Below are 23,279 nucleotides of genomic sequence, written 5' to 3' on the forward strand. Positions count from 1 at the left end.
CACCCATTCACTGAAGAGGATCCGTTGGTGAGCAAGTGATGCTGTGCAAATGCTACATTTCTCCAAATCTGTACTCTAGGGTGAATTTTCAGTTCTGGGTGAACTATTCGTGTAATAGGTTCAATCTGAACTCCATTTGAGATCCTACTGCGCCCCCTGCTGGTTAAACTGCACCAGTCTTATTTTAAAGGAAAGGAGTTGAAGTGAGGCCAAGTATGGTGACCCATACTAGGAATTTGTGCTCTGCATTTAACCCATCCAAGTGCACACACACACACCGTGAACACACACCCGGAGCAGTGGGCAGCCATTGCTGCGGCGCCCGGGGAGCAGTTGGGGGTTCGGTGCCTTGCTCAAGGGACTCACCTCAGTCGTGGTATTGAGGGTGGAGAGAGTGCTGGTTATTCACCTTCCCCACCGACAATCCCTGCCGGACCTGAGACTCGAACCCACAACCTTTTGGGTTACAAGTCCGACTCTCTAACCATTAGGCCACGGCTGCCCCCCTTTTCGGGTATTTTGTAGATATTTAAATCAGAAGGACACCTGCAGCACAAAACCTCCGTCCTGTGACAATAGTTTAATACTGAGAGCATTTATCTGTACAATGCAACTTATTTACATCATTTTCCTTAATGGAAGATCTGTACATGCTCATGTAGATTACACACGACTGAGGAAAAGAATGTGATTATGAGGTCTCATTCAGTTCTTTATTCGCTGCCTGCTACCTGGCTGGAATGGTTTAAAAGTTCTGTGCTGCATGTATTGCAAAGCGAAACAAACAAAAAACAAAACAGATGCTTAGCAATACAGGCACACAACAGTGAGCGCTCTGGTGGAGAGTCCATCTCGCTCGTCCAGATTTGTTGTGGTCACCGAACAATACATTCGGCTCGTTCTTCCGCACGAGGGCCTGTTTCCGTATTGCGATCACTCACACCCCAGCCTCAACGTCCGCTCTGCCTGATAATGACAAGAACGACTGTCATTACAACGTTCACGCCAGACCACAGGGAAGCAGGCATGAGAGCGTGCGTTCCATGACATGGCTCAGTAGGGGAACCATAAATTTGTCATTTATGTTTTTTCTTATTACTATGTCATTGGAGCGTCCACCAGTGTCAAGCCATGTTACAGTATGGCAAACATGCGAAAGGAATATTCCTACTCGCGTGTAGCTACTATTCAAATGATGAGCCTAATCACTTTTAAAAATACTATATGCAAACCGAAGGACCGATAGACACATACACGTTCTCTGTTTTACTGCGGTACAGTTCGAAACAGAGGCCTACAGGAAGGCATCAATGCGGCTTTACATGCAAACAAACCGACAGGTCTTCGAACAGTTGACGGACATGTTGACAAGATACATCTGCTTTGGATATGTGAGAGGGGTTTACTTTTATTCAAAGCAATGAACTTTAACAATTAGCTGAACAGAAACCACATAAAGAGAGCTCGAGGAGCTATAAACAGTTTTGGCTTCCTCCTTCACGAGGAATCGACAGTAAATAAAAAACAGTTCACATTATGTACAAGCCAGATGAAAGTAGTCAGGCATCACATGTACACAAACGCACTTTCTCTCTCTCTGTCACACACACACTACACAAGCTTGCCGTCATGCAGTCACTGTTGCAGCATGCTTACGTTTAGAAATCCGAGTGAGATGCATAGTCAAAATCGCAGCTCTTTTACCCGCTCTCACATCTCCAGTGCTGCGTACGTGTGGCGTAAAGTGAGGAAGGTGTATTTGAAGCAAGCGCAAGGAGTCTGAGCTGTTTGGTTGTGTGTGTACGGGGTCCAAAATGAACTGTTTACCATGCCTGACAACAGCTGGCGACTTGAGAGCAATTTAATTTCGTATACAGTGGGGTCCAGATGTTACTATTATTTTGCATACATTACAAATTATTTACATATTTGAATTTTGATCTCCACTGTATACACAACCAGTCAAAAGTTTATGAATAGTAAGCTTTTTTAAGTCTTTTCTGTTCACCAAGTCTGCATTTGTATGGAAGCCCGTTTCTGCCACTGAATAAAAAATAAAAAAGGGAATTCCGACTTTTTATCTCACAATTCTGACTTTTTTTCTTGTAATTTCAAGTTTACATCTCGCGATTCTGACTTTTTTCTCAGAACTGTGAGATATAAACGCACAATTGCGATTTATAAAATCAGAATTGTGGGATATAAACTTACAATTGCGAGAAATAAAGTCAGAATTGCAATTCTGACTTTTTTCTCAGAATTGCGTCATATAAACTGTGAATTCTGACTTTTATTCTCAGAACTGTGAGATATAAATGCACAATTTTGATTTATAAAGTCAGAATTGCGGGATATAATCTTACAGTTCCGACAAATAAAGTCAGAAATGCAATTCGGACTTTTTTTCTCGCAATTGCGAGTTTGTATCTCACGATTCTGACTTTTTTTTTTCTCAGAATTTCATCATATAAACTCGCAATTCTGACTTTTATTCTCAGAACTGTGAGTTATAAATGCACAATTGCAATTTATAAAGTCAGATTTGCGGGATATAAACTTCAAATTGTGAGAAATAAAGTCAGAAATGCAGTTCTGACTTTTTTTCTCTCAAAATTGCAAGTTTGTATCTCACAATTCTGACTTTTTTCTCACAATTGCAAACTTGTATCTCACAATTTTTTCTCAGAATTGCGTCATATAAACTCACAAGTCTGACTTTTTTTCTCAGAATTGCATCATATAAACTGTGAATTCTGACTTTTATTCTCAGAACTGTGAGATATAAAAGCACAATTTTGATTTATAAAGTCAGAATTGCGGGATATAATCTTACAGTTCCGATAAATAAAGTCAGAAATGCAATTCAGACTTTTTTTCTCGTAATTGCGAGTTTGTATCTCACGATTCTGACTTTTTTTTCCTCAGAATTTCATTATATAATCTCGCAATTCTGACCTTTTTTTTCTCAGAATTTCATCATATAAACTCGCAATTCTGACTTTTATTCTCAGAACTGTGAGTTATAAATGCAGAATTGCAATTTATAAAGTCAGATTTGCAGGATATAAACTTCAAATTGTGAGAAATAAAGTCAGAAATGCAATTCTGACTTTTTTTCTCTCAAAATTGCAAGTTTGTATCTCACAATTCTGACTTTTTTCTCAGAATTGCAAACTTGTATCTCACAATTTTTTCTCAGAATTGCATCATATAAACTCACAAGTCTGACTTTTTTCTCAGAACTGTGAGATATAAACTGCAATTACAATTCTAACTTTTTTCTCGTAATTGCGAGTTTGTATTTTGCGATTCTGACTTTTTCTCAGAATTGCGAGTTTTTCACAGAATTAACTCGCAATTGTGAGTTTATATCTCACAATTCGAAAAAAAAAGTCAGAATCGCAAGTTTGTATTATGCAGTTTTAAGAAAAAAGTCAAGAACTGTGAAATAAGTCACAATAACCTTTCTTTTTTTATTCAGTGGCGGAAACGGGTTTCTTTATATTTGATCCAAAGTATGGCAAAAACAGTAAATTTTTTAAATATTTTTACTATTTAAAATAACTGTTTTCCATTAGAATATATTTTAAAATGTGATTTATTCCTGTGATTTCGAAGCTAAATTTTTAGCATCATAACTCCAGTTCAGAAATCATTCTAATATTTTTATTTGCTGCTCAAAAAAATTTATTATTATTATTATGGTGAAAACTGCAGAGTAGAGTTTTTTCAGGTTTCTTTGCTTAATAAAAAGTTCAGAAAAACAGCATTTATCATTAACATTATAAATGTCTTTATTATCCATTTAAAGCATCCTTGCTAAATAAAAATATTAATTTCTTATTAATTAATTTCTTTCCCAAATTAAAATTAAAAATTATGTAAATTAAATTATAATTATAAAAAAAACAATTATATAGCTTGTTGAATGTTATAGTGTATAATGTTACAAAAGCTTTTTATTTCAGATAAATGCTGATCTTTGGATCTTTCTGTTCATCAAAGAAAAAAAAAATTACTCAACTGCTTTAAATATTGATAATAATAATACAAAAATGTTTCTCAGCATATTAGAATGATTTCTAAAGGATCATGTAACACTCAAGACTGGCGTAATGATGCTGAAAATTCAGCTTTGCACCACAGGAATAAATTACATTTTAAAATATATTCAAATAGAAAAAAAGTTGTTTTGAATAGTAAAAATATTTCAGAATTGTACTACTTTTGCTGTACTTTAAATCAAATAAATGCAGGTTTGGTGAGCAAAACTTCAAAAACTGACTGTTCAAAAACTTCAACTGGTAGTGTATATCTCTAAATAAAAAAATACAAAAGATAAAAAAGTAAACAAATAAATAAATTCACGTAAAAATAAAAAAAGTTTACTAACTATATGTATATATATAATGTGTTGTCCTTCATGTGCTAAATTGATTTTTTACATTAAGAAATATTTGTTTTCTTGTTTTACACGAAAAAAAACTGATCTCAATCTGGTCTCATGTTTATGGGCCCCAATGTATGTATATTTTTGTACTTTTTAAAATGAAATATTTAACTGTTTATCCTTTGTATATTTGTGTCATACAAAATCCATTACAAAAACATGATTCTGCTCTTCAAAGTAAATTAAGTAAATTAAGAAATAAATAAATAAATATAAACATTTCCTGTAAAGATCCAATGAAGTTTTCCACTAGAGAAAAAGTTGTTTGAAGATGCACGGCGATCACTGATCTTTTATTTATCGAACTGTATGAATTTCCTTGCTTTGATTCCCTGATATCAAAGAGCTTTATCGTTCTAACATTGTGATTTAATTTGTCTTGCCATTCAAGCAAGTTAGCAAACAGCTGTCCGCTGCTTCTGGAGTGTTAATTTTGGACCCGGTGTGTAAGAGATCAGGTCTAAATGTGCAGCAGCAGTGGCTGCGTCTCACTCTGGGGAGGCTCACCCTCGGGTGGTGGCAGATGGTACACCACACACAGTGAGGAGTACAGGCACCCCACAAATGACATCAGACTCGAAAAGTACATCACGCCCTGGGCCCCACCCACCAGCGATGTCAGAGGGCCCATCGCCACGGAAACCAGGATCTGTGCCAGGAAGTACTGGCAGCTGAGCAGGGAGATGTCCACCCCCATACCGCGCCTGGTCCCGTCCTCTGATGAGCCGCAGAACTGCAAGAACAACACGTGGACATTCGGGATTGAGATAGGGTGAACATACGTCTTCAGCATTTCTAAATTGCCACAATGTCTAGGTTTTGGCTATTGCTGAAGGTAATGACTGAAAAGTTGTTTGGACCAATAGCGTGCAGGCGTTGTACGTAATCGACCAATCGTTGCATGCGAGAAGGTGAGATCTACAGCGAACACTCAAAGCAATGCAAATATTCAAACATGTAATGTTTGAGAGACTATAAATAGAAAAACAAAGCCGAAACCCATATATTTTAGGCAATTTAGAAATCCTGGCCAGGACATGTCTTAAAAATAGAAACTTATAGTCATCCTAATTGAGATCAATTAAGTCACACACTGAATGATTTTAGTTTAAGTTTTTAATTTGTAATTATTTTTTATTATTATTATTTTGTAATATTTCTATTTAGCTTATTTTTATTTATTTAACTCAACATTTGCAGAGGGTTTATATTTTATTAATTATACTTATATTTTTATTAATAATAACATCTAATTATTTCATGTGCTGTTTGAGCTAGAAAAGTTGTGTAAAATCTTTGTTTTATGTGATGCCAACAATAATATTGCAAATATTTAAGTTATATACCTATTTCCCCAATTATATCACTATTTCTGTGTATTATGTAAAATTACTATGTTCACTATAGTTGTAAAAAAAATTATATAATCTACACAATTCGTAATAATTGTTTTTATCATTTTTTTATTAGTTTTAAAAACTTAAATTTGTTTTATTTTATTTTATTTACTTTAAGTTTAATTTATTTCAGTTAGTTACTAAGGCAACATTTTTACATTTCATTTAAGTTAAAAAATTGTATCTAATATTTAAATTTGTTATTTTATTTCACCTCTGATTTAATATATATATATATATATATATACTATTTGAAAATCTGGAATCTGAGAAATCAAAATACTGGGAAAATTACCCTTAAAGTTGTCCAAATGAAGCTCTTAGCAATGCATATTACTAATCAAAAATTAAGTTTTGATATATTTACAGTAGGATATTTACTAAATATCTTCATGGAACATGATCTTTACTTAATATCCTAATGATTTTTGGCATAAAAGGAAAATCAATCATTTTGACCCATACATGTATTTTTGGCTATTGCTACAAATGTTCTCTGAACATTCAAAAGGAAAAAGGAAACATTCCATTTTATCAATTTGAATGTTACTTTTCAAACAAATTGTTACAATCAAAAAATGTTAAAACATTCCATTAACAATTAACCTGGCCAGAACATTAGCCACTGTTCTCAAAATGTTTAGCTGGGTTCATACACATAATGTTTGATCTTGATGATATACCTTAAAATATTTTAATGTTTATACTGATTCTGTGCCCCATCGACTTCCATTATAAGTGCATTCCCATAAACATGATCATTATTTAGTGTTTCTGTTCTGCATATGCTCTCACCTGTGGGCTCTGGTAGTATTCACAGAGCAGAGAGTAAGGCAGCGTACAGAGAGAAGAGAAGAGAACGCCGTAGGTGACGCAGAGAGACAGCACCACGTACAGGTTGGTGGAGAGAGTGGCCAGCCCTGTGCCCAAACCAAAGGCCAGATAGGCAAAAAAATACAGAGAACGCAGTGAGAACCTCTCCTCCAGCTTCTCAAGAATGGCTGCAAGAGAAAAAGACAAAAGAAAAAAGGTTAATACACGATAATCTTTGTGCATGCTCAAATTGTACTGTCATGCCTTTACTAACCTGAATAAAAAGCAGCACTAAATGCATAGATGCACATCCCCCAGCAGCCCATGCTGACGCCTGAATTGTAGCGCTTGTACTCCTCTGAATCGTGGTGGGCCTTTGGGTCGCCACCAAACACAACCTCCCCCATGAAGTCAGTGTAGAAGAGCAGCATCCCCTCAAATGATAACCAACCTGTCTCAGGCAACATTTAGGATGGAAGATGAAAGATTTGCATTGAAAACATTGCACATTTTTTCTTTTGCAGTTAAGAAATGTTATCAGTTGTAGGTCTCTAACTTTGTTATCAGCCTATGTGTTAAAACTCATACTAAAAATATGAGCATCGGACATTTTGTTCATGCCTAATGAAATTCAAAACCTTTATTACCCAGGAAATGGTTGGTGCACAGGCTTCGTAAACATGGAGGCATTCTGTAGATGGCGGTACAGAGCAGCTTTATTGACATTTGAGAGTCTGCTCCTACATGGTTGCCACTGAGGTCACTGTCATAACGCATGCCATTCAGCAATATATTTGCCACCTTGGGAAAAGAGCAAAAGCATGCTAAAGTCAAATGGCAAAAATACATACAAAAAGCTTATAATATAAGTCAGACACTAAAGTAAGTTTCTGTTTTGTCACTCTTCTGAGGAAGATGTCATTCACTTGTTTGGCAATATACCCACACAGAGATATTTTTGGGCAAATTCTTAATCTCATTTTGTAAGTGACTTTTCTTTCTCTTTTAAAGATGTTTTCTTTGGATTGGTTGATTACTAGCAAGAGAATATAGGAAAAGATATCTAAATTTCACATACTCAGAGAGTTAATGTAGACAAGTAGCTACATGGATATCAGAAATTCTGGTAATCCTAAAACAGTCAAAACTGTATCTCTTTAGCCTATTTGTTTTGTGTATTTCTTTCTTTCTTTTTCTTTGTTTTGTTTTAATAACTGTACTGCCTTAATGGTTTTAAGTTTTGTACTGTTTAATAAAAACAAAGAAATCCGCACCGAAGTTCTGATCTGAAAAAAAAAAAAGATTCACGAATCCGCTCCAAAGTTTCGATCTAAATTAAATATTTGGCGATTCACGCTCCAGTCCCGAACTGAATAATGATTCGCGAATCATTCAATCCGTGAAATGATTCGCTAACCCACTCCAAAGTTCCGATCTGAAACAAAAGATTAACAACCCGCCCCCAAGTTCCGATCTAAATCAAATGATTCGCAATTCGCTCTCCAGTCACGAACTAAATGATTCGCGAACCTACTCCAAAGTTCCGATTTGTAACCAAGCGGCAACCTCCCGCTCTCTCTGTTGAAACCCTCATGGAAGTCACTTAAACTGCAATTCATCGACTGGCCGATAAAGACTGGCTGCAAAAGGGAGTCAATCCCATAGACGCCCCATGTTAAAATGCCTAACTTTACAACAGAAAAAATGTTTACAGCCTGGTGCAAAAAGTGGTTTTGGTCTATATAGCCAATTTGCCCTTCATGTCAACTGTGAGGGGGGTGAATTTTTTATAACTCATCCGTTTAAGTTATATTAAGCCGTAAAGTTCTACATAATTAAGGGCGTGACCACTTGAGTGACAGGTGGATTCCCGCTGCTATCACCACTGTCGCGCTAGGCGGGCGTGGTTTCAGCAACCAGCTCCACCCACATCCCGCCTCTTTGCCCATTTTCGATTATCCGGGAGTGATGTGCGATGACACAATCCCAGGATGGCGACGGCCGAATCCTACCCACTATGAGCTTCAAAATCGCTATTTGGAAACCTATGGGTGACGTCACGGACACTATGTCCATATTTTTTACAGTCTATCCCTGAAACAAAAGATTCATGAGCCCGCTCCCAAGATCTGATCTATGATTCGCGCTCCAGTCCCGAACTGAATAATGATTTGCAAAATGACTCGCGAACCCGCTCAGTTCCGATCTGAAACAAAAGATTCATGAGCCCGCTCCCAAGATCCGATCTATGATTCGCGCTCCAGTCCCGAACTGAATAATGATTTGCAAAATGACTCAGGAACCCGCTCAGTTCCGATCTGAAACAAAAGATTCATGAGCCCGCTCCCAAGATCCGATCTATGATTCGCGCTCCAGTCCCGAACTGAATAATGATTTGCAAAATGACTCACGAACCCGCTCAGTTCCAAACTAGGGCTGGGCGATATGGCAAAAATGTAATCTCGATAATTTTTTCCCCATATTGAGCGATAACGATATATATTTCGATATAAGCTGTTGAAGTTGCCAGCTTTAAAATAGTATCCCAACAATAACTAATGCCACAAAAATGAAAGGGTTAATTAAATTACATTTAAAGTATAGTTTATTAACAAAAAACAGATTACAGATTTGGCCTTAAAAATTAAAACAACTTACTAAAATAAATTAAAAATAAAAGTTGTGACAGAGTATGGTAAATGAGAGTAAATGTACAAAATGTAAACATAAAATTATTGTAAAAACATCATTTGTAACACAATTATTTATTTATTTATTTATTATTATTATTAACACAATTGTTTATTTTCTCTATTATAGGTTGAGCTATTTAAATTAGAGGCAACCACTGCATTTTGAAACAATCTACAGTATAAATAACAAAAAATTACGACACGGTTCTTTCTTAATTGTATTAAGTGCAGACAATTCAGCCATAATCTAAGTAGGCTACTCTCTAAATATTCAAAGTGCAAATAGAGACCGAATATTTCAAGCATGATACTATAGACATACACAACCTATTATAGCCTACATACTAATAACAGCCTAGATATGTCATGTAGCCTCATTTGCGTGCATTGGGGGGATTAAAATTGCTTTTGAATGCGCGTGCGTTTTTTTGCTTTCGGTTTCAGTTTTAACAATCGCGCCAAACTCTCAGCTGAGCTCTGAGTCACTTTTCAGGTAGCCAAACCACATATACAACGGAATTCGTGCTACCTTTTTTGTCGACAATTTCAACATCTTTGGATAATAACTCGAAGTTAGTTTCACTTTCGTCGCTGCTTCCTCTCTCTCTCTCTCTCTCTCTCTCTCTCTCTCTCTCTCTCTCTCTCTCTCTCTCTCTCTCTCTTTTGTCGTCCTGGTGTTAAGTTTGCTTCGCAAAGTGCGGTAGGAAATGAACTTTGTACTTTGACGTGCACACGCACGCTGTACGCTGATTGGCTGTTGTCGCATATTTCTACTGTGTGATTGGCTCTTAGATGAATCCATATCGAGCAAAAAATGTGTAGAGCCTATCATCGTTATTAACATAAATTTTATCGCGATTCGATATGATATCGTTTATCGGCCCAGCCCTATTCCAAACTGAAACAAAAGATTCACGAACCCACTCCAATCTAAATCAAATGATTCACAATTCGCGCTCCAGTCCCGAACTGAGTAATGATTCGCGAATCATTTAAATCACCAAAAGATTTGCGAACCAGCTCCAAAGTTCCGCTCGAACTGAATAATGATTCGCGAATCATTCAAATCTGCTCCAAAGTTCCGATCTAAAAATGATTTACGAACCCGCTCCAAGATTGCAATCGGAAACAAAAGATTCATGAACCTGCTTATCCCAGTTCCGATCTAAATCAAAAGATTTGCGATTCGCTAATCATTCAAATTGCGGAATGATTTGCGAACCCGCTCCAAGATTCCAACCTGAAACAAAATATTTACAAACTCGCTTATCCCAGTTCCAATCTAAATCAAATGATTCAGGATTCACGCTCCAGTCCCAAACAGAATAATGAATTGCGAATCATTTAAATAGCGAAATGATTTGCGAACCCGCTCCAAAGTTCAGATTTGAAACAAAAGATTCACGAACCCTCTCCCAAGTTCCCAAGTACTTAAATCAAATGATTCGTGATTCGTGAACAAACGCAAACGCGACGCAAACTGACTCACCACTATACATGCTTTTCAAAATAATTATAAGCGATGTTAAAATCCAAACTCGTTTGGTCTGTTTTTTACTAGTCAATTGCTTGAACCGAATAATCGAAGTCAAAGAATTTGAATCAATCAGAGCAGTTCCAGCGTAAATGACTCACTCAACTGAATCAGTCTGTCTGTTCATCCGCTGTTCGCGTCATGTTTACACAAAACCGTCAGTACTGATACTACTGGCTTAGCTTGCTAGTTTATGACATTATTTAAAATAAACGAAACAAGCATGATGATTAAAAAAAACATCCGTATTTCCATTTCAATGACATCCAAAGCCACACAAAAGGTGAGGTAACTGGTTAACTGCTAACTAGAAATAAAATGTTAGATGGAAACATTGTGCATTATGATCGAATTTGTAGCTTAATTTGTGTAAATTTTAAATAGTTTGACCTCTAAATTTCAGTTGTTGACAATTAATTAGAAAATAAGTTGAAAACATCCAGTCATCTCATACCATTGAATTGAATGTTCAATTTATCAGTATATGATATCAGTAAATGAATTGCGCACGTATGTTTAAAACACTTTGACTACCTTATATGTTCTTACTCTGCCCATGTATTAAACATGCGTCTTGAAACCACAGTTTTCTAACATATTTCTTATCATTCTCAGGTAATACCAATGGTGTGACTCATTTCAGATGTAGCCGAAATTACAACAACAATGGTTACATACACATATATTTAATGGTTTGATCAAAAACATTGCTGGGGACAATTTAGTAGTCGTTGGATATTGGTAGGGACATGTCCCTAGTGACTTTGAGTATGCAAATAATACTTTGTTTAGATACTAGCTAGTACAGGCAATTCAAATTAGAATGTATTTATGTACATAAACTAACTGACCTGTTGACTGAAGGTGACAGTGCGTCTACGACCGTTGTCCAAACCACCGCTTGGAGCAATTAGCGGGTCCTCCATTAAGGCCAGACTCTGGGGGCGCTTCAGTATCCCTGAGGCACTGCCTTGCTGTGACCCCGACGCAGCCTGTTGGCACTCATTAGGCTGGTCAGCAGGTTCATTGGCTTGCTTTTGCTCATTAGCTTGCAACTCCTCAATCGCCAACAACTCTCCATTAGGCTGCGAGAGTTTGTTTTGCTGTGCAACTTCATTTGCAGCAGGCGTTTCGCTTTGAGGAAGAGGGGGCATGTCCCCCGGGGGAAAAGAGGGAGCCACTGCCTCAGGTTCTAATGGAGTCTGCTGTCCGGTGTAGCATTCAATCAACACTCTGTCTATATAGGAGGTGCCTAAGGAGGAAGCAAACTCATTAATGCCTGTGAGCGAGTTATCCCGACTGATGAAGCTGCCGTATTTGGGCGTCAGAGGACTCAGGGGGGAAATAGGGCTGGTGAGGCCTGCGTAGAGACGTGCGTTGGCGCTACTCGAGCGACCCACTGGATCCTGGTAGCGGCAATTGGAAAACTGGCTGTTATACAGGGCTTCTTCATCATCCTCATCGTCCTGGTCTGCTGCGGCTCCGGGAGGAGGAGGTGGGGAGGGTGGAAGAGGAAGATTGGGGCTTTTGAGGTTTCGGGTGCTTCTGGTTTGAGGCTGGGATTGGGGTAGAGGTCGCTCTGGGATACTGGTGAGGGTCATGGCCGTGGCGGCGGCGAGGGTTATGCTGGTGAACAGGTATATGACCCGGAGCTGGCCACCCATTGACCTTCCGAACTCAGTTTTGTCCCAGTTAATGCCACCCACAATGTAGCCGAAGCCACCGCCAAGACCTGGGTTAAATCAAAGATGCAACAGTAAAGTGATTTAGTGCTGTTAATGTTAAATAAAACTATAAAAAAAAATGGTGGCATGTTTTTGGTAATTAATAAAAAGCTTAAATAAATAAATATAAATATTATATTAAAAAATGTACTTAAAAAAATGTAAGCAAAAATGTTAAAAATTAATTAAAAAAAAACGAAACAAAACTACTGAAACTAAAATTAAAATCAAAACTGAAAATATAAAAATTTTACATATAAATATATAACTACTATAACAATATATAAATAATACTAAAATAACAATAACAATTCATGGAATTGATTTAAATATGATAAAAAGTGTTAAATGGATCTGGGAGTACTATACTTTTATAGGTAACTGAAAGCATAGTCAAATTAGAAAAAAATACTGAAGTACTAAAATTTTCCTTCGGTAGTTAAAAAATTATTAATAATTATAGATAAAAGATAATATTAAAATATTTGAAAAACATGCTTTATTGAAATATTTACTGAAACAAAAATAATATTGAAACTGAAAACATGAATTAAATCTAAGTAAAAAAAACAAACAATTTAAACCTTAAAGTAATAAAAACTACTGAAACTAAAATTAAAAACTAAAAAAATATAAAAATTCTAGCTATTTCATAACATATAAATATATGACTACTATAACAATATAGAAATAATACTAAAATAACACTCCTTTTTATGGAATTGATTTAAATATGTTAAAATGTGTTAAATGGATTGGAGAGTGCTATAGTTTTATAGGTAACTGAAAGCATAGTCAAATTAGGAAAAAAATAGAAATGCTGTCTTGGAAACTAATTAAATCAAGTTGAAGTACTAAAATTTTCCTTTGTTAGTTAAAATAATAATAATAATAATAATAATAATAATAATAATAATAATAATAATAATAATAGATAAGATAATATTAGAATATTTGAAAAACATGCTTTATTAAAATATTTACTGAAACAAAAAAAATTATTGAAACTAAAATAAATATGTAAGTACTAAAATGATTAAAGCTGAAAATTTTAATAAAATATATTTTTTTTTAACTAAAAGTAATAAAAATGATAAAACCCACAAAAATACTGAAACTAAAATTAAAATGAAAATGAAAATTATAAAAATACCAGCTATTTCTAAATGTATAAATAAATAACTACTATAATAATATATAAATAATACTAAAAAAAATAGAAATGGAAACTAATTAAATTAAGTTGAAGTACTAAAATTTTCCTTTGTTAGTTAAAAATAATAATAATAATAATAATAATAATAATAATAATAATAATAATAATAATAATAATAATAATAATAATAATAATAATAATAGATAAAAGATAATATTAGAATATTTGAAAAACATGCTTTATTGAAATATTTACTGAAACTGAAAAATTAAATTTAAACTGAAATAAATATGTAAGTACTAAAATGATTAAAGCTGACAAAAATGAATTAAATCTAAAGTAATAAAAATGATAAAACCACAAAACAAAACTACTGTAAAAGTACAATTACAACTACTATAATAATATATAAATAATACTAAAATAACACTCCTTTTCATGGAATTGTTTTAAATGCAATAAAATGTGTTAAATGGATCTGGGAGTATACTTTTATAGGTAACTGAAAGCATATAAAAATTAATAAACAAAAACTAAAATTAGAAATGGTGTCTTGGATACTAAATTATTTAGCTTGAAGTACAAAAATTAGTAAAATTAAAACTAAAACTAAAGCATTTATAAAAAAAAAAAAAAAGCACAAAACAAAAGGACTTTAAAATGATACTAGAATAATTAAAAATAATAACTAGAGATTAATTAAATGTGACCCTGGACCACAAAACCAGTCATAAGGTTAAATTTTACAAAACTGGGATGTATATATCATATGGAAGCTCAGTAAACAAGCTTTCTATTGATATATGGTTTGTTAGGATAGGACAATATTTGGCCGAGATACAACTATTTGAAAATCTGGAATCTGAGGGTGCAAAAAATCCAAATACTGAGAAAATCACCTTTAAAGTTGTCCAAATTAAGTTCTTAACAATGCATATTACTAATCAAAAATTACATTTTGGTATGTTTACAGTAGGAATTTTACAAAAATCTTCATGGAACATGATCTTTACTTAATTTCCTAATGATTTTTGGCATAAAAGAAAAATCAATCATTTTGACCCATGCTATGTATTTTTGGCTATTGCTACAAATATATCCCAGCGACTTAAGACTGGTTTTGTGGTCCAGGGTCACAAATATGGTTAAATGTGTTAAGTTGATCTGGGAGTAAATTAAACATAGTTAAATTAGCCAAAATAAGTAGTAAACAAAAACTCAAAGGTTACAGGTCATGTACTACTGAAAAATCTAAAAAAAAAAAAGCTAATTCAAAATATGAAATATGAATAAATATTATAGTGGTATATAAATATTACTAAAACAACACTGTTGTGATTAGGCATATATTGGATTTTGAAATTTATGAGAAAAATAATGTCCTCAAGAAAACAACGGCTTACACAGTTAGGTTAAAAATGTAAAAAAAAAAAATTTAAAGAAATAATTAGACATAATTAATCTCAAAATATTTCTTGAACCTGCTAGAAGAGCGTGTATATTTAGGCCTCTGTCTTGGTCCTCTGGGCTACACACATCCATCATGTACGCATGACTGGGGTTGTCAGCTGAGTCTGCACTGAAGTCCATCAGAACCACACCGCACACCGTCAGCACGATGCCCCACTTGTGATCGAGGGTGGTGTCCGCCACAGCCGATCCAATATCCCGTCCATTCAGCACCAGTGTCAGACCCAGCAGAGCCCCTACAAACACACCAAAAGAGCAACATTTTAGACCCTTTTCTCTTCTTAGTCTCAAAGGGGTCATATGATGTTGCTAAAAAGAGCATTATTTTGTGTATTTGTTGCAATGCAATGTGTTTATGCAGTTTGACATAACGTATTTTTTTCCACATACTGTTCATTATTGTTGCTGCTCTCTGCCCTGCCTTTCTGAAATGCTTCGATTTTTACAAAACTCATCTTTGATGGAAACCGAGGTGTTCTCTGATTGGCCAGTTGTCCGGTGCATTGTGATTGGCCGAATACCTCAAGCGTGTGACGGAAATGTTACGCCCCTTACCATAATGTTTCTCAACGCGGCGCGACGAGACAGAAACAATAAAACCCATTATAAACGAGGCACTTGTTGCATCCAGTCGGGACATAATGACTGATTATGACTCATACTGTGTTTTTACACGTTGCGTTGCGCCTTGTAAACATAACACCATGTCTGCATTTGTGATCATACGATAAGAAACAAGCACTACTCTACACTAGAGATGCACCGATCTGGATTTTGGGGGCCGATCACCGATCACCGATCACCAAAAGCAGTATCTGCCGATCCCGATATTACCGATCACAGCGTCAAATCCATAAATTCTTCAATATTGTTGTCTCATGTACAAACATTGACATTGTATTATTAGTATAAAAAGTAGGAAATGAGAAAGTATCATGAATTGACCAGTTTTATTGCAGGCTGAGGCAAATTTCAATATTGAACACTCTCAAGACTCTCAGACAACTTGGACTCAGCTTACATAGAGTAAGTGTTGCTTACTATCTTAAACTGTCTTTTGGCAGTAATTATGTACAACACAACATTTCACTCTTTTAGAGCTGACACAATTTGTAAACTATGAACCTTAGTTTTTCTGTGGAAAAAGTTAAATCTAATAAAAGAGTTAAATCTTAAAATAAAAAAATGATTGTGCAAAACACACATGTGCACCATAATAAACATTTAACTCTCAGGAGGCTCTTTCTTAAAATCACAATTTAGAGTTTAGCAACAAGCTTTTTGTGGAAAAATAAAATAAATATGCCATACATATGCATATACACATACATATACATATACAGGGTGCAATTTGTGAAAAAAAAAACAGAAGGGGGGATGCTTTTAGAAACTTTTTTTTCTCTCTCCATAGGGAGAGGTTGACCAAACTGTTACTGTTATCTGTTAACAACGTGCATTATACCCGTCTTTTTAGGCAAGAACCAGATAATGAGTGTCAGGTCATGAATATGACAGAAGCTGTATTATGTGATCACAATTTAATAAAAACATTGTATTAATAGTAATGGTTTAATTTCAAACAACGAATACATTTTATAGAGAAGGTGAGCAAAGTATCAACGGAGCTTTTTGGAAACTCAGAATCAGTAAACCACTGCGTCGCAAAAAGATTCACTGTTTTGAAGCGCTCCAATCGGATCGCGAATCATTTGATTCAGTACGTTCAACTTCAAAGCGCGTATGGCGAATCATTTGATTTAGACGACTTTAAAGCGCGTATTGCAAATAATTTGATTTAGATCGGGACGTAGGAGCGGCTTCGCGGGACGTTTTATCCCCACCGTGGATAAAAATAATTCAGCAGAGGCAGGGATGCATAGACCAGAGGGGAGGAAATCCCCTCACCGGCGACGTCATCTTCAGTGTTAATGCGTTGTAGAGACAGCCGCGCCCGGCCCATTAGGAGACCCTAGTCTGAGAAGTGGGAATGCGTGCTCTGGCGGCTGTTTGTTGTTGTAAACGTCATCTGATCGGCCTGCTCTGATCTATTTTGAGAACTCCGATCAAAACCGATAGCGCCCCTATCGGTCGATTGCGATCGGATGCCGATCGATCGGTGCATCTCTACTCTACACTGCTCAAAACTCTGAATAGTCAGTACTGAATACTTTAAATATGAAAACGTACTTACAGGCCGTCAATCAGAAGTGCAGACTGTCCTTGCATCATTGGAATTGCCCCACTTTATAGCCTTAACCCTTTGTGTACAGCTGGAATTGTAAGCTGCTCTCCCAGGTTCAGGAAACAGTCCTCCGTGAAATGCGCATTACCCACTCGAATACACTCAAAAAGTGTTGTAAATATAACTTAAACACTGATTTCTAGTTGTGTCCTCATTTGGAAGGCCAAACAAAGTACTTTCGCTTTCGCAATGAAACACACTGCATCTCCACAACATGGCGGCTGCAACAATACTACAGCCAGTAAAAGTTACGCCTTCTTTCTTTCCATATAGACCTTTTTCCTGAACACGGAAGTAAGTCCGACTCTTAACTGAAAGAATGCTTTGCATTTCCGGTCTGCATTGTTTCTAGTCAAATTAGGGTATATTCCGAGCTAATAAACTAATGTTAAACCTATTAAAGTGTTTTTAAAAAGCACATGGCTCCATAGCGCCATCACTTGGCAATGTCGCAATGACCGTCATTTGTCAGTGCCTCACTTTAATGAGTGTGTAGATGACACGAAGCAGCGGAAGGTAGCTACATTAAAAACACATGGACGCTATTTGAATGGGTTCCTATGGAAACCGGAACAGAAAAGCATTCAATCTGACGTTAGAATTCGTAATGGCGGCGCTCATCGTTTACTCAGGAAAAAGGTCTATACATATGGGCAGTCTTATATTAATCTACTCACCCCATGACGTGGATAAGTAGGGGTGTGTTTGAACGAGCCGTTTTAAGGGGGTTTTGCTGAGTCTTAACTTTTATAATAAATATCTCTTTGGTTTTGAGACTTTAAGCTTTGCAACTTTACAGATCTTATCTATGCACAAACAGCTTGTAACACTCCAAAGACAAAGGAAAACAAGAAACCGCAGCATTTGACCCCTTTAAAACCAGATGCTGTGGTTTCAGTGTCACGACAAAGAGAGAGAGAAATTAAGTTTGCAATAACTAAATTCACTACTGCTTACCTATCGCCAGGGCAAAAATGAAAGGTCTCCTGCGGCCAAAACGAGACGTACATCGGTCACTCCACGCCCCAAGAATTGGTTGCAGTAGGAATCCTAAAATCATAAAAGAAGACAGACAACAAAAATTAACTCACACTGGTTTGGAACTGTTTGAATGTACCCTTTAAGATCTACTAACCTAAAATTGGACTGATGAACCACACTAGACTGTAGAACTGGTCGGGCAGCCCCATCTGAAGTAGCACAGGCGTGACATACGCCGTTTCCATTGCGTAGCTGAACTCGATCCCAAACAAAATGCAGCCATTGAAGAGAAGCTCGGGGAAAGTGCGTCTCGGAGGAAGTTCGCTCAGGTCGAGCTGTTCCAGGGGACACGGCGTGTTGGGTGGCGGCGGCGGAGATGGCCTGATCAGTTTCCGTCGCTTCGGGTGCCTCTGGAAGTTGTTGGCTCTGTGACTGAGGTGCCGTGTGGTTGACGTTGGGAAACTGGATGTTTTGGACAGAGTGGGTCTCCAGGTGCCTTCCTGGGCAGTCCCGAACTTCCCCCCTATAGGACTGGATAAGAGGGGGTCGCTCGGGGTGCCCATTCCAGGAGATGACATTCTGCTCACACTTAAATGGAAAAAAGCAATCTATTATGGCCCAGCACAGTGTCAAAAATACAGTTGAAGTCAAAAGTTTACATACCCCTTGCAGAATCTGCTAAATGTTAATTATTTTACTAAAATAAGAGAGATCATACAAAATGCATTCTATTTTTTTTATTTGGTACTGATATGAATAAGATATTTTACATAAAAGATGTTTACATATAGTCCACAAGAGAAAATAATAGCTGAGTTTATAAAAATTACCCCGTTCAAAAGTTTACATACAATTGATTCTTAATACTGTGTTGTTTCCTGAATGATCCACAACTTTGTTTTTGTGTGTTTTTTGCTGATATTTGTTCATGATTCCCCAGGAATTAAAATGCCAGTTGTTCTTCAGAAAAAATCAAATTTTCCACACTGAGAACAACTGAGGGACTCATATGCAACTATTACAGAAGCTTCAAATGCTCACTGATGCTTCAGAAGGAAACACAATGCATTAAGAACCAGGGGTGTAAACGGCTTAACGGAATGAAGATGTGTACATTTTTCTTATTTTGCCTAAATGTCAAATTTTTTATCATTTAGTACTGCCCTTCAGAAGCTACAGAAGATACTTATATGTTTCCCAGAAGACATATAATAAGTTATATTTACCCTGATTTTCAAATTCAAAATGTTTTCACCCCTCGGCTCTTAATGCATTGTGTTTCCTTCTGAAGCATCAGTGAGTGTTTGAACCTTCTGTAATAGTTGCATATGAGTCCCTCAGTTGTCCTCAGATGGATCTCAAAATCATACAGTCATTGTTGGAAAGGGTTAAAATGCACAAAAATGCTGAAAAACCAAAGAATTTGTGGGACCTAAAGGATTTTTCTGAAGAACAGCAGGCAGTTTAACTGTTCAGGACAAATAAGGGTATGTAAACTTTTGAATGGGTCATTTTTATAAATTCATTAGAATTCATTAGAATCTGAGATATCTTTCCACAGACAGCAATGCAAAGAAAAAAAATGTTTTTCTTGGTTAAATGAACGTTAAGGGAACTTTACAGTTGTATCAATTTGCAAACATTATGAGAATGTTACTTTTGAATGTTTTCTGAAAGTTCCAAAACAAGTCGTAACATTTAAAAAAAAAATCATTTTGGGGGAAAAAAAAAACAGTGGTGGCCAAAATTATTAGAACACTAGTATTTTCACCAGCTAAAATGGTTTTAAATCAGTTATTTCTATCTTTTGCTGTAGAGTATCAGTGGGAAATATCAGTTTACATTTCCAAACAGTCATTTAGCCATTAATTGTAATAATCCAGTGAGATTTTTGTTTGCAGAAAGAGTCTGACAACAGCCAGTGCTCCACACAGAGATCTGATCTCATCTTCATCCAGTCTGTCTGGAATGATATGAAGACACAGAAATTGAGACAGACTAAATCCAGAAGAACTGTGGCAACGTCTCCAAGATGCTTCAAGAAACCTACCTAAAAACTATGTGCAATTGCACCTATAGGGCAAAAGCTGCTTATGCAAAGGTCGGTCACACCAAATGTTGATTCAATTTAGTTAATAGAAGTTAATTGATGAAGAAAATCTGTTCATGACATTATTTTTGACAGAATCCTCATTTTACAGCATTTTTACACAAGTGCATAAAACTTTTAACAGTACTGTAGCTTTGCAGATAGGTTTCTTAAAGCATCTTGGAGACATTGCCCCAGTTTTCCTGGATTTAGTCTGTCTCAGTTTGTTCTGTTTCTTCATGTGATTCTAGACAAACTGGATGAAGATGAGATCAAATCTGTGTGGAGCACTGGCTGTTGTCAGACTCCTTGTGCAAACAAAAATCCCACTGGATTATTACAATTAATGGCAAAATGAATGTTTAAAATGTAAACTGATATTTTCTACTGTACTGACACACTACAGCAAAAGAAAAAATAACAGACTTAAAACCATTTCAGCTAGTGTTCTAATAATTTTGGCCACCACTGTATAAATAATGTAACATTTTGAGAACACTACGAAGGAAGAACGTCTGAGAGGACCTTGCCAGAACGTTACCAAAGTTCTAAGAACATTCCCTAATAGCTGTGAAGAACATTTGAACCTAAAGAACTTATTTCCACAATAAGCAACCTGAAAAGATTCCATAGATGTTAAAGGTTCCTCGTGAAACAATCAATGCTAATAAAGAAGCTTTATTTTTAAGACCGTAGGTCATGGTGACATTGAGATAGAAGAGCAAAACAACAGAATTACTTAAACCCGTTGCGAAAAACAACACAATACCGGTTTTATGCCTCAAATTAGCAATAAAGCATCGTGCTGAAGCGCCATTGCTTCAAGGAGGTCAGTGATATGACACTTCTTCCCTCGTGCACACGATGTACTGCAACCAATGCGCAGCTCCACTGTCAAGATGCGCATTGCACATGTGGTCTCCTCATAGCTGAGGAAGCAAAACGCATAACTGCAGCAGGTTTTCTTTATCATGCAAGAGTAGGAAGCGCAGATAATCGTTGACTTATTCAAATGTTTAATTATGGATGAAAAGGAGGAAGCTTGCGTGAAGAGCGAGACGTGTTTATTTTCAGTTCGACCACGCCGGCTGCACTTGAGCGGTGTAACAATCACCCTAATCATTCGCTTTTAAGGTAAAGATTATACAGTCGACTCCACTCGTTTGTTCTTTGTCAGAGGCGTGCGGATGGAAGCAGAAATGTTACCTTTATCCGGGATGCTCTTCATGCATTACTCGTTTGCAAACGGCTGACTGAAGGACGCATCATGTTGACGCTGCTGTTTAACGTTTCGTGTTTTTTCGTGCTTTCTGGCGCAGTCATTTCTCAGCTTTTATCGTGTTCCTCCGGTCTTCCCCTGTTCTCGCATCTCTCCTCCTCCCGTCCATCGGCTGTCCCCCGTGACGTCACGGCATCGCCCCCTCCCTCGCCAATCTGCAGCATCAGCATCAACTGAAAACCGACACCTGCCTAAAACACTTTAAAAGTCATGTGGACCTTCAAGATGTCATTCTGCATTGATTAATTATCATTTTCACATTTGGCGTACTTAAAACAGAGACGCCACAAATATGTGCTAAGAAGGTTTCAATTAAATTAGTTATGATAACACCCTTTTAAAACGTGCAGTTTATATAAAGGTTAAAAACAATATTAAATGAACGCTTATTGTATTATTTTGCAAACTTTGTGGGAATGTTACTGTTAATTATTCTTTAAACAACCTGAAACTAGTAAAAACAACATTAAGGCAACGTTTTGTTTTATTATTTTGCAAACATTATGGGAATGTTACTCTTACATCTTCTTTAAACAATCTGAAACTAAAAACAATATTAAGGGGACGTTTTATTTTATTATTTTGCGAACTTTATGAAAATGTCTTAAATGTTTTTTAAAATGGCTGAAACGAGTAAAAACAACATTAAGGGAACGTTTTGTTTTATTACTTTGCAAACATTATAGGAATGTTACTTTAAATGTTCTTTCAACCATCTGAAACAAGTAAAAACAACATTAAGGAAGCTTTTTGTTGTATTATTTTGCAAACATTGTAGGAATGTTACTCTTAAATGTTCTTTAAACTATCTGAAACTAGTAAAAACAACATTAAGGGAATGTTTTGTTTTATTATTTTGCAAACATTATAGGAATATTACTATTAATTGTTCTTTAAACCATATGAAACAAGTAAAAACAACATTAAGGAAGCTTTTTGTTGTATTATTTTGCAAACATTATAGGAATGTTACTTTAAATGTTCTTTCAACCATCTGAAACAAGTAAAAACAACATTAAGGAAGCTTTTTGTTGTATTATTTTGCAAACATTGTAGGAATGTTACTCTTAAATGTTCTTTAAACTATCTGAAACTAGTAAAAACAACATTAAGGGAATGTTTTGTTTTATTATTTTGCAAACATTATAGGAATATTACTATTAATTGTTCTTTAAACCATATGAAACAAGTAAAAACAACATTAAGGAAGCTTTTTGTTGTATTATTTTGCAAACATTGTAGGAATGTTACTCTTAAATGTTCTTTAAACTATCTGAAACTAGTAAAAACAACATTAAGGGAATGTTTTGTTTTATTATTTTGCAAACATTATAGGAATATTACTATTAATTGTTCTTTAAACCATATGAAACAAGTAAAAACAACATTAAGGGAACACTTTGTTGCATTATTTTGCAAGCATTATGGGAATGTTACTCTTAAATGTTCTT

The 23,279-nt window shown here is 35.8% G+C and overlaps 1 protein-coding gene across 2 annotated transcripts; it reads right to left on the reverse strand.

The window, feature by feature from the left end:
- Window positions 1–572: 572 nt before the first annotated feature.
- Window positions 573–22,056, reverse strand: slc45a1 (solute carrier family 45 member 1). 2 transcript variants are annotated; one of them, XM_073826096.1, is made up of 10 exons: window positions 21,756–22,055; window positions 18,615–19,048; window positions 18,437–18,529; window positions 15,249–15,473; window positions 11,739–12,619; window positions 7,308–7,461; window positions 6,935–7,111; window positions 6,643–6,848; window positions 4,958–5,183; window positions 573–966 (listed from the first exon to the last, which is right to left on the reverse strand). In XM_073826096.1, the coding sequence occupies exons 2-10, from the start codon at window positions 19,036–19,038 to the stop codon at window positions 938–940; spliced, it is 2,415 nt and encodes an 804-aa protein (XP_073682197.1). In that variant the 5' UTR covers window positions 19,039–19,048; window positions 21,756–22,055; the 3' UTR covers window positions 573–937. The 2 variants fall into 2 exon arrangements, with proteins under 2 accessions (XP_073682197.1, XP_073682196.1); XM_073826095.1 differs by lacking the exon at window positions 573–966 and having other exon boundaries at window positions 1,389–5,183; window positions 21,756–22,056.
- Window positions 22,057–23,279: the final 1,223 nt, after the last annotated feature.

Source organism: Garra rufa, chromosome 20 (assembly GCF_049309525.1).
Source record: "Garra rufa chromosome 20, GarRuf1.0, whole genome shotgun sequence".
Classification (NCBI taxonomy): Eukaryota; Metazoa; Chordata; class Actinopteri; order Cypriniformes; family Cyprinidae; genus Garra; species Garra rufa.

Bases quoted from the DNA above. Each gene is read 5' to 3' on its own strand.
- slc45a1 (XM_073826095.1), bottom strand. From the start codon at position 19,038: ATGTCATCTCCTGGAATGGGCACCCCGAGCGACCCCCTCTTATCCAGT. The intron at 15,474-18,436 runs GTAAGCAGTAGT...GTGTGTTTGTAG, and splicing joins CATTTTTGCCCTGGCGATAG to GGGCTCTGCTGGGTCTGACA. The intron at 7,112-7,307 runs GTAATAAAGGTT...TGCCTGAGACAG, and splicing joins GTGCACCAACCATTTCCTGG to GTTGGTTATCATTTGAGGGG.